Source organism: Fistularia commersonii, chromosome 36 (assembly GCF_037954325.1).
Source record: "Fistularia commersonii isolate RoL2024-O1a breed Wild chromosome 36, RoL_Fcom_v1.0, whole genome shotgun sequence".
Classification (NCBI taxonomy): domain Eukaryota; kingdom Metazoa; phylum Chordata; class Actinopteri; order Syngnathiformes; family Fistulariidae; genus Fistularia; species Fistularia commersonii.
In genome coordinates this window covers 4,656,888-4,668,687 of record NC_141319.1, presented here as the reverse complement: position 1 = coordinate 4,668,687, position 11,800 = coordinate 4,656,888, and the positions used below count along the sequence as shown (strand labels likewise).

Sequence of the window (11,800 nt, the reverse complement as noted above, 5' to 3'; positions counted from 1 at the left end):
TTTATTTTGCTGAGGGGAGGGAGGAGGGACCTGAAGGAGAGAGAGAGAGAGAGAGAGAGAGAGAGAGAGAGAGAGAGAGAGAGAGGAACACGTCGCACTATCAACTGAAGCCATCTAAGAAAACAACTCCGGGGAGGGAAGTCTGAGTCTGAGGCGCGCACACGCTGGAGGCAAGTTGGACTCTCTCTCTTTTTTTTTTCTTTCTCTCTCTCTCTCTCTCTCTCTCTCTCTCTCTCTCTCTCTCTCTTCCCTCCCATATCTCCCTCCCTCCCTCCTCCTCCTCCTCCCCGCGCTAAACCGAGGCACCGGCGCCGCAGCCCGGCTGTCAAGGGCCGCGTCGGATCCGGCGGCGGACACTTTTTACGCGCGCTTCCCGACCCACGGTGCGGGCTGTGCGGGCTGTGCGGGGCCGGCGGAATCGAACCCGCACACCCAGCTACCGCTGGTAGCGTGGAGTTAAGAAAGAAAGAGAGAAAGAAAGAAGAAGAAGAAGAAGAGGAGGAGCGCGGTGGTTGTGGAAAAGGGGGAGAAGAAAGTGCGACGGACGCGCCGCGCCGCACCACGACCACGCCGGACCGGCCCGGACATGCCGCCGACCGGCACCGACGTGCGGGAGCGTCACGCGTGACCGTGGAGGGGAGAAGGACGGAGGCTTCGGCAGCAGGGGGGGGAGGAAGAGGAGGGAGGGGTGCCGGCGGTGCGGGGGGGTTCGGCGGAGACAGCGGCGGATAAAGGCTCGGCGAAGGTACGGTGGACGCTCCTCCAAAGCCGGAGGAATTTTTATTTGTATTATTCTCTTTTATTTATCGAATCCAACTCTTCAATAAGAACCTTCCTCCGGATTTCTGCTTAAACCGGTGTAATAAACCGTTTATAACCGTGTTATTACACTCCGGTGTTGAAATTCGCGAGGAAATGAGACGCTCCGTCGACTTGGAGACTTTTTTTTTTTTTTTTTTTTTTTTCTTCCCTCCTCCTCCTCCTCCTCCTCTCAGGTCCTCTTTGAATTAATTCGTTCAAATAATCCTCTTCCTCCCCCCTCCATCCAACCCAGGCTTTTTTTTTTTCTTTTGAAGTCCACCTCTCAAACACCCTCTCAAATTTTCAACTTTTTTTTTTTTTTTTTTTTTGCTCTTTTAATTCACACACACAAAAAAAAAAAAACGGGGTCCCGATCAGACCGGGGGGGGGGAGGACGGAAACCCCGGATTCTTTGATTTTTCACTTTCTCCTCGGTCGTCCGCCATCCCTCCATCCGCCGGGTTCTTCCATAAACACCGACTCCCCCCCCGCTTCCTCCTTCCCGTCCCTCCTTCCTCCAGACATTTCATCCACGCTCCTGCAATAATCTTGATGTTGCTACCTTCTGCTGCCTTCTGCTGTCGATTCCGCCGCCGCGGCGCATCTCGTGCGGTCGCTCGCCCGACCGCCGCCTCCCCACCACCTCCTCCTCCTCTTCCACCCCTGGAGCTCATTTGATTAAATTTAGCTCTTTCAATTTAGAAAAGTAGATCGCAGATGTGTGTCAGAGTGCATCGCCGCCAAGAGGGGGGGCCTGGAGGGCGATTCCTAAACCGAAACGTAACCGAAAAGCGGCGGTCGGACTGTTATTTTTCTCCTCCGCTTCCGAGCGAAACGCCACCTCCGTCTCTCGTTGCGTTTCCGCAGCTTCCGGAGAGAAGCGGCTGCGTTTTGCTCAGGGGTCGCGACCCCCTTGACCCGCGCCGTGGGGTCCGGGTCCTCGCGCTTTCGGGGGGGGGGGGGTGACGTTTCCGGTCGCCCCTCGGGGGTCGGAGCGTCCGGTGGAGTCGCCGTTAGCGACAGCCGGTACCTGTCAATCATACGTGACGAGCTCATGAAAACACATTTTACTCTGACGACTTGTGTGTGTGTGTGTGTGTGTGAGAAGAGCGAATCCATGCATCCGCTTCGTTTTCTTTCCCCCTTCAACCAGGTGATCCAACATGAGGGTTCAGGGCGGTGCGTTCGAGGCCCGCGTGGAAAAACGAAACTCCTGTGTTTACCGGAAGCGTCCGGCGCGTTTACCTTGCAAGATACCACGGCTCTGGATTTTTTTTTTTTTTTTTTTTTTCTTTATTAGCCATATCTCGCTTCAGCACGTTCGTCAGCAAGCAGCACTGACGTGTGTGTGTGTGTGTGTGTGTGTGTGTGTGTGTGTGTGTCCTCGCTGCTCTCTTTCTATCCCCTCCTTTGATAGAGTGGAAGCGGGAATAAAAGCTTCCTTTATGTCCGTGACACCGGATGTGCCGGAGCCGTTCTGAATATTTATCAGCCGGTTTGACGTTTTGTTTTTTTCCCCCCGTCGAACAGTCGGCGCATAATTCAGTGAACGGTGCGTTTGTGCGCCCGGCGGGGAGGGTAGAGGGGAGAAGTTTTCCTCCGAAGTGGTAACCCAGTGTGTGATTTATCCCCTCCGCCCCGCCTCCTCCCGCAGGTCTCCGGTTCCAAATGTCACCCTCCTCCTCCTCGGACGCCGCCTCAGTCGGGGAGCAGCTGTGCGTGAGGGCCGGGCCGACGCGGCCCGCGGTGAGCGCCGGGCGGACGCTCCGGATGGGGTCGGCCAGAGGAGCGGGCGCCGCTGACGACACCGTCGGCTCTCCGGCCGGAGGGGACTAGCGTGGATTACTTCCCCGCGGCGTTGACCTTTCCCCCCTCGGGGGGCGGACTTTCCCAGGTTTGGTTTTTTCGCTGGATATAAACATGCCGTCGCTTTTCTGATTTTTTCAGATTCGCTCCACGTCCAGCCTCCCTTTTATTGTTTTTTTTTTTTTTTTTTTTTTGTTTTTTTTTTTTTGTTTTTTTCCAACTATGGAGTTTCTGGCTTTACCCTGGATTAAAGATTGGGCGTCCTTTTTGCAATTTTGGTTGACCGTCACGGTGAGCCTCCAGCTGCAGTTCGCTCCCGGCGCCTCGTGCCCGGACGAGTGCCGCTGCGACAAACAGTTCGTCTACTGCAACGAGCGCAGCCTGACGTCGGTGCCCCTGGGGATCCAGGAGGGCTTCCGGGTCCTCTTCCTGCACAACAACCAGATCAACAACGCCGGCTTCCCCGTGGAACTCCACAATCTGGCCTCCGTGGAGACCGTGTATCTCTATGGCAACCAGCTGGACGAGTTTCCCATCAATCTGCCCAAAAATACCAGGGTGCTGCATCTCCAGGAGAACAATATCCAAACTATCTCGCGGGCGGCCCTGGCCCAGCTGACCCAGTTAGAGGAGCTGCACCTGGACGATAACTCCATCTCCACGGTGGGGGTGGAGGAGGGCGCCTTTCGGGAGGCCGTGAGCCTGAAGCTCTTGTTCCTCACCAAGAACCACCTGAGCAGCGTCCCCATCGGCCTGCCGGAGGACCTGAAGGAGCTCCGGCTGGACGAGAACCGCATCGCCGTGATCGCCGAGGAGGCCTTCCAGAACGTGACGCGCCTGCAGCGCCTCCTGCTGGATGGGAACCTGCTGACCGACGAGGGCATCGCGCCGGGCACCTTCCAGGAGCTGTCGGCGCTGCGCGAACTGGCGCTGGCGCGCAACTCGCTCACCTTCCCGCCGCCGCTGCTGCCCGGCCGCTCGCTGCTCAAGCTCAGCCTGCAGGAGAACCAGATCGACCAGATCCAGGTGGCGGCGTTCGCCGGCCTCGCCCGCCTGGAGCGGCTGGACGTCTCGGGCAACCAGCTGCAGACGCTCACGCAGGGCGTGTTCGACAGCCTGTCCGGCCTGCGCCACCTCATGGTGCGGAACAACCCGTGGCGCTGCGACTGCTCCGTCAAGTGGGTGGTGGTGTGGCTCAAGTCGCTGCCCTCCTCCGTCAACGCGCGGGGTTTCGTGTGCCAGAGCCCGGAGAAGGTGCGCGGGATGGCCATCAGAGAGCTGACGCTGGATATTATCGAGTGCCCGATCGACGCCGACCGGCCGCCGTGGCCCACGCTCCGCTCCACGCCGCCCCCTCCGCCCACCACCGCCGTCGTCCCGGCGGCGTCCACCCCGGCCACCGCCTCCACCCCGCGCCCCGTGGACTGGCCCTCCCCGTCGCCGCCCGTCCCCGCCCACCCGTACAACCCGCCGGGGCCGCCGCTGCCGCCTTACGAGGACCCCCTGCGGATCTCCTTCCACGTGGTGAACTCCACCGCCATCGAGGTGAGCTGGGCGTCCTACTTCACCGTCGCCGCCTACAAGGTCACCTGGGTGAAGCGGGGGCAGGGCCAGATCAACGAGGGGCTGCGCGAGCGGACGGTGAGCGGCGAGCGCCGGCGCGTCAGCCTCTCCGACCTGGAGCCGCGGTCCGTCTACCGGATCTGCGTCCACGTGCTGGACACCCTCAACTCCTACCGGCCCGGGGAGGATACTATCTGCTCCGAGGCCAGGACCAGGTCGGCCTCTCCCACCAGGTCCCCCGGCTCGGGACAGGCTCCTCAGGAGAGCGTTAACTCCACGCTGCTAATGGCCGGCGTCATCGGCGGGGCGGTGCTCATCGTCCTGGTGATGCTCCTCAGCCTCTTCTGCTGGCACGTGCACAGGAAGAGCCGGTCGTCGGCGACCAAGTGGAAATACAACCGCGGCAGGAGAAAAGACGACTACTGCGAGGCCGGCACCAAGAAGGATAACTCCATCCTGGAGATGACCGAGACCAGTTTCCAGATAGTGGCGCTGAACAATGAGCAGCTGCTCAAGGGCGATTTCCGCATCCAGCCCATCTACACGCCCAACGGGGGGATCGGATTTAGGGACTGTCACCTCAGCAACAACAGCATAGCCTACTGCAAGAGCAGCAACGTGCCCAGCACAGAGTTCTGCCACACGTGATGCCGTATCTGATAGCGTCCCCACACACACACACACACACACACACACACTTATACGCACGCACACACCTACGACACACACGCCCGCGCTAGAAACGTTTGCCGATAACGTGCATAAACACGCATACACTGTTTGTGTAGACGATGATTAAAAAAAAAAAAAACGAAAAAAGGTAAAAAAAATTCTAGTGAAATATAACTCTACTATATATATATATTTCCAAGTTCAAGTCTATGATGTAATTTATACTGTGGATAATAACGTGGGATTCTCTGCTATCTTTTGTATTCTTAAAAAAAAAAAAAAAAAAAAAAAAAAAAGAAAAATACGAGATGCGAGTGTTTTCTTTTTTTTTTTTTTTTTTTTTTTTTTTTTTTTTTTTTGCTTTTATAACCAGCAGGGTTTCGGAAGTCGTTTTAAACGGTCAGTACTGTACATGAACACGGATTTGTACAATCACGGCGTTGGGGGGGTGCAGCTTCTGACGAACACACTGTCGGCCGCGGGAATGTCGTCGGGCACTTTTGAGGGCTGAGATCCTTTGCTAACCACAGAAGCAATAGACGGCTTTTTTTTATTTCATTTGATTTTTTTTTTCTTCCTTGAACGCACCCCTCCACCCATTCCCCCAAAACCCATTTTCTAAGTTCAGCGTATTAAAATAAATAAATTTAAAAAAAAAATCTGCGAAACGGGGTGGATTATAGCGGCGGTACGTCGGCTGCGGCACGTTGTAAATAAAAGAAGAAAAGAAAAAAAAAAAAAAAGGAACTGAAGTGCACTTTCCTATTCTGGAATGGAAATCTGGACTCCCAAAGATACGAAAACACACAAAATATCCGGGAGGCGGAGCAAAGTCGGGATTTCATTTTGGATTATCTTCTGTGGAGAAGAGCGCTAGCAGCCCCCTCCGTTTGTGGCGCTCCTTCTTCCTCCTATTTATTCATCTTCCCTTTCCTCCAACTCTTCTTCCTGCAACTAATCGGCGCGGCCACAAGGGGGCAGTTTCTCTCAGCATTGTGTGTGTGTGTGTGTGTGTGTGTGTGTGTGTGCAGGGGGGGGCACACAGATGCAGACAAGAAAGGTGGATCGTTTTACCCCCCAACACACACACACACACACACACACACACGCAGAGTCCATTACCCAGATGACATTACTCGTGCTCAAACGCCATTGTGCGCCCTCATTGCTCAGCGAGCCACTTAATGACGTGGAATCATTTAAAACTAACGTTCCCCCTTTTGTTTTGTTTTTTCACCTTTTTTTTTTTTTTTATGCTTTCACGATTCAACACGACGGACCCGCCCTCCCCACCCACCTCCCGCCATGAATTTTCCAGAAGACGCGCACACAATGCCAATTACCCGCCCTCTTATTTCAAACTAATCCCATAGTTCATTAAGCCCTTTTTCTTATTTTGATAAATTGGGAAATGACGGCGGCGAGGAGAGCGCCGCGGGCCGTCACCCCCCCCCACCCCCCTTTTCCCACCTCCCGAGGCCCCTGCAAATTTTTTTTTTTTTTCTCCGACGTGAAGGTTCCACCCGCTGATGAAATTTTAAAAAAAAAAATTTAAATTTAAACATCCAAATGCATGCCACCCCCCTTCCCCCCCCCCGTCTGGCTTGTGCGGTGGCCATTTGCGCGCGGTTCCCTCCAGGGAGAGGTCTTCATTATGCGCTTCTTAAGGAGACTTTATTTGATTTGACAAGATTTTATTTTGAAGGGGGGCCAGGCTTAAAAGGTTCCCACCGTAGACCCGCTCTGAAACCCCCCCACGGACCCCCCGAAAGCCCCCCCACCCCCCCAGCCCCGGTCCTCATAATCCCCCGCCGTAAAAGGGAGGAAAATATGTAGACTTTATTTTCACTTGGCTGGGCGAAGCTCACGCTGGGGTGGTTGGTGGGGCGTGGAGGAGTTTGGGGGGGGTTAACTCTTTGTTAGTCACGTTGTTCCAGCTGTGGGAATTCAAAAAAAAAAAACAAAAAAAAAAAAACAGTCATTTGAGTGAAAATTGAAAACAATAAAATGTTTCGAAAGTGCAACGCCGAATAGCGCGCTTTTAACGTGATGTGAAAGCTAGCTGCGCTTATTCCTGCAAAAGCTGCGGTTGCTTAATGCCGTTTTTTTTTTTTTTTTGGGGTCGGGCTCGGGAGGGTGGATGGACTTCCCTTCTTTGTCCCCGAGAATCACAGAAAACAATCATATTTCAGCGAGGTTTATTTTTGTCTGTTTAAAGCAAATCCAATTTGTTTGGCCGCTTTAGTCTGTGTGTGTGTGTGTGTGTGTGTGTGTGTGTGTGTGTGAGACGCTGGATGAGCTGCATGGGGGCCCCTCTGGTCCTAGCTGGCTGCACAGAGGGTTCGGCTTAGCCTCAGACAGAGCCTCCGGTCTTTATGCTGAGTTAAAGAATCTCTGCCTCATCGCCACTGTTCTGATAGGGATTTATCCAAAAAGGAAAGAATCTGGAGTGCAAATATAGACTTTTAAAATTGGCATTAAAAAGTAAAAAAAGAGAGTGAATGGTTGTTTGTTTGAATTGTGTTTGAATGAAGGGTGGATGGTATGAAGGCTTACATGTGAACCTGCCATCTATCCAGGGTGAACCCGCCTGTACCACCCAATGATAGTAGACTCTGAATGAATGAATGAAAGAATGAAATCCAAAATTCAAAAAATGCAAATTCATGCAAATTCAAAAAATTTTAATTTCAAAATGTTACAATCGAGGGGATTTCGAATTCTCATGTAGCAAAACGTGACCCCCCATATCCCCAATTTTGGGTTCATCCTCACCCAGTTCTTCTGTGGTTATCAAAGCGCCTCTGTTTTTTTCTTCTTCTTCTACTCATATCCACATAGCCTTCCCGCCATGTCCGTGCACGTCCGTCCACTCGTCACAAAATCGTCCCGCTTGCCCCCCGACCCCCCCGCCCGCCCACGGAAACGCCAAACGTCCGCATCTGACGCTCTTTCGGCGCCAAAACCAGAGTTAGAACCCCCCTCCCCACACTCCTGTGGGTGAATGTGCTACAGAAACGTGTATTTGCCTTACCTTTTAAATGCAGGTCTGAATGAATACCTGGAGTGAGAAAAGAGTGAGAGGGTGAGAGCGAGGGGGGTGAGGCGTGAGGTGAGGACGAGAAAAATGCCGAATAGGAAGCACAGTGCTCCAGCCTCGGTTGGTTGGCAAAGGAAAAGGATGACAAGCGGTAGCAAAGAAAAGACTGTTCATGCAATGCTTGTTGGGAGAAAGTAATGTTCCTTTTAAAGCTCACTGATTGGTCGAAATGTTTTAAAGCCGACATTTTTTTTTTTTTTTTTTCCTCTTCCTGTTGGCTAACCCTTCAGCGCCAATATCTATTAGCTCATTCAAGGGTCTCTGCATGAACACGCCCCCTCTTCCTGATCCCCCATCGCCCCTTTTCACATTCCCCCAAAAAAGCATACAAGTTTGGGGCTCAGGAGTGTGTTTTCTAGAAGCAGCGGTCAGGACGTGGTTCTAGACCCAAGTACGGGGAACACGGGCTGCCAACTCATCATGCATGTAAAACGCCCAAGACCCCCCCCCCCCCCCCCCCCCCGGCTTCTCACCCGGACGCGTCAGTGTTATTTTAGCCATCCTTGCCGAGATGTTTTCTTAGGAACCAAAGTTGACTTCTTTTGTTTCTTTTGTTGTTATTTTTTTTCTTCTGTTCTCATGATGCAAATGTCGATGTTTGTTCCATGTACGTGCCTTGAGGTTGAACTTACAATGTAAAGTCCTTGAAACCTTTAAATGTTTTTGCACAAACTGTAAATACTTCGGTGAAGCTTTTCCTTTTTTTTTTTTTTTTTTTTGAAAATAAAAGAGCCATTGGATTTGATCGATTGCCCCTTTTCATTTTCTGAAATTCACCTTTTTGTGTGACCTCCCCTCCCCGTCCCTACTGTGTCCTTTTCCGGTTGGAGCTTTGCATACGTACCCCCGCCCTTGCAGGTTATTCTCTGATTTCTGCGCCACAATCCTGATACACAACCCATGTAGCCGCCGCAGACTAGCGTTCAGCTGTCCGAAAAATCCAGACTGCTCACTCAATGTGCTCAAGTGGAACAAAAAAAAATCTCAGAATGATTTTTCTTCTTCTTCTTTCTTTGTCCAGACTCTTGCACTTTACCAACTCTTCCCCCGCCCCCTTTCGACCGCATCCCATAGAATGTAACCCCTCTGGAACCCGTTCCTTAGTAAATGACGTGATGACAGAATGCAAGAGTCCATTCTGGCGGGAAATTTGGGTATTTTTGCCCAAAATGCCATTTGTCTTGGCGCCGTGCTGAGAGGGGCAACTTGGCTGTAAAGGCTCATTTTTGTTCATGCTACGTACGCCAACAGGTGCGCCTGTTTCAAACTTTGCCAAACGTCGACGCTCATTTACCTGCCATGCAAACCGTGCATCTCCGTGGCTGTCAAGCAGTACATCCACCGGAGGGCATTGCGGAGTGCGGTGTTCAGCTCCAAGTTCCATTTCAGACCAAAACTAACAGGGCGATGGCGGAGAAGCTGGTGACGATGGATTTTCAGACGCCATGAATACGTGGTGACATGTGAAATTCTTCTCCCTGGTTACATGGATGCCGTGTTTGTCTTCTTGTTCTTCTTCTTGTCCGTTCCTCTCCACTGGTCACACTTGAGCATACAAGTCTGCGCCTTCTGGCGGTGCTGCGTTTGGCTAGGCAACTACGAGCTTCCGATAATGTGCAGGATAATGCAGGAAATGAACGTATTAGACGGACAGCAGTTTTAATAGGCATAAATGTGCCTTAATTTTGTGTTATTGAAATATTTGTAATATTTTAATATCAATCAGAACTGGGTTTCGTTCTTAGCCTTTACATTTGTGAATGCTCAGAAACTCGCCTCTGATAATTTAAACAGTAATTCCTGTCAGCCACCAAATAACAAAATAATAATCAGCCTTTCTTATGCCGCCCATACAGGGAAATCATATTTTTATTAACTAATTACTGTAGATTAATTGATATAAATATCTTTTTTTTTACCTTGTTTATGCGTTTCCCATGCAGTATTTATTGCTTTGTTTGTGATGTAAGTGAGTGATTGATACGCTGTCCGGCTCTGAGCGTAGCGTGTGTGTGTGTGTGTGTGTGTGTGTGTGTGACGTGTGGACACAGCTTCCGACAGAGTTGCGGCGTCAACGTTTCCCCGGCTCAATGTTTCCGATTGGGGTTAAAGGTTTAACACCGGCGAGCGCCGTAGCCCTCGCGGCGTTCCCATCAGGAGCCACATAAATCCAGGGGCCGCTCAGCTCTCGGAGCGTCGAATCCTCCGGGGTTTGCCGTCGTCCGTCCGGCCGGCGGTGCTGTTTACCCCCCACCCGCTCACGTCATGGCAACTGCGCGGTGACCTTCTGTCGGCTTTGTTTACGATCTTCAACCCACCCACGGACTGCAAAACTCTCCCCCTGTTCCCACTTCACTCGAACACTAAAATACTAGATCAGGTATTATCTTATTGGCAGTGGGCAGCGCTTCCGCCTCACAACAAGAAACCTCTGGTTTGATTCTGGGTCTCCAGTTTCTCCACGTCTGCGTGGTTTTCCTGAAAAAAATACGCTGTTTATTGGAGACAGTAAATTACCTGGAAGTGTGAATGACAGGATGAATGTTTGTGTCTCTATATGTCGTGTGAATGAGTAAATTAATGGTTGTATTTCGTGATATAATGTGAAAATTGAGAGAGGGAATGCTAGTTTGTCAATGTGATTTGTTTATATGACGTGTGGATGAGAAAGTGAACGGTTGCATGTTTCTATATGATGGTTGAATGAATGAATGAATGGTTTTATGTCTCTACACTTTCCATGTTTGTGTTTTTATTTGATGAGTGGAGGAACGGTTGCATGTCTCGTGCGTGAATAGCTTCCGGTGTGAGGTAACCCTGCCTCTCCCCTGACGACAGCTGTGATTGGCTCCACCCCTGAACACTTTGAAAGCAGGACAATTGGTATAGACAATGAATGAATGAATGAATGAATGAATGAATGAATGAATGAATTATTATAGAATCAAAATTGTAGCTTGTGGAGTTTTCTCACAGTGACAATGTATGAAGATGTGCTACATGAGAACTACCACTTCTTTCCCTGTGGGCTCTGTATCCTCGTCTCTCACACCAATTGACTTCATATCCTCTTTCACTTCATCCATAAAACTTCTCTATGGTCTTCCTCAAGACCTCCTGCCTGGCAGCTCCACCTTCAGCAACCTTGTACCCAGATCTTCACCATAGTTTGGACATGAACAGAGGAGTACTCATGTCCAAACCATCTTAGTCAGCACTTCGTCTCGGTCATACATGTCCTGCACCCCTGTGACAAATTCCTCTTTTCCTTTGGGCTTTTCCCTTCAGGGGTCGCCACAGCAAATCAACCTTCTCTATCTAACCCTATTCTCTGTCTCCTTGTCTCTCACACCAACTAACTTCATATCCTAACTCACTTTATCCATAAACATTCTCATTGGTCTTCCTCTAGGCCTCCTGCCTGGCAGCTCCACCTTCAGCATCTGGTTACCAAAATATTCAGTCTCCCTCCTCTGTACGTGACCCAATCATCTCAGTCTGATGTGCTGCATGACAACAACAAATTAAATTACCAGCTGTCTAAATTTGTGTTTTTCGGACGATGTTTTCCAGATTTTTGCACCGTTCTTCGAACCCGCCTGGCGTCTCCCACACCCTGTGGTTTCGTCCATCCCAAAAAGTTCTGCCGGCACCGAAATATCCTTCCGATAGATATCTGTTTGACGGTTTCCTGCCCGGGCTGATGCATCTTTCATGCCTGTTTTGAATTGAAGATGCATTATTGGAATGAATTGAATATAATATTAATAGCCATATTTTATTCATCGTATTGTCACCTCAAAGTAGGGAGTGTGTTTGTTAAATTGCTGGGAACTGGTGCTCATTTCCACTGATCCC

The 11,800-nt window shown here is 50.9% G+C and overlaps 1 protein-coding gene across 1 annotated transcript; it reads left to right on the top strand.

The window, feature by feature from the left end:
• Positions 1–319: 319 nt before the first annotated feature.
• On the top strand, positions 320–8,684 carry flrt2 (fibronectin leucine rich transmembrane protein 2). The gene is made up of 2 exons (XM_086143151.1): positions 320–745; positions 2,456–8,684. Exon 2 carries the CDS (start codon positions 2,830–2,832, stop codon positions 4,816–4,818), a length of 1,989 nt encoding a protein of 662 aa, XP_085999277.1. The 5' UTR covers positions 320–745; positions 2,456–2,829; the 3' UTR covers positions 4,819–8,684.
• The last annotated feature ends 3,116 nt before the right edge of the window (positions 8,685–11,800 follow it).

Coding starts and splice junctions, on each gene's coding strand:
- flrt2 (XM_086143151.1), top strand. CDS start 2,830: ATGGAGTTTCTGGCTTTACCCTGGATTAAAGATTGGGCGTCCTTTTTG.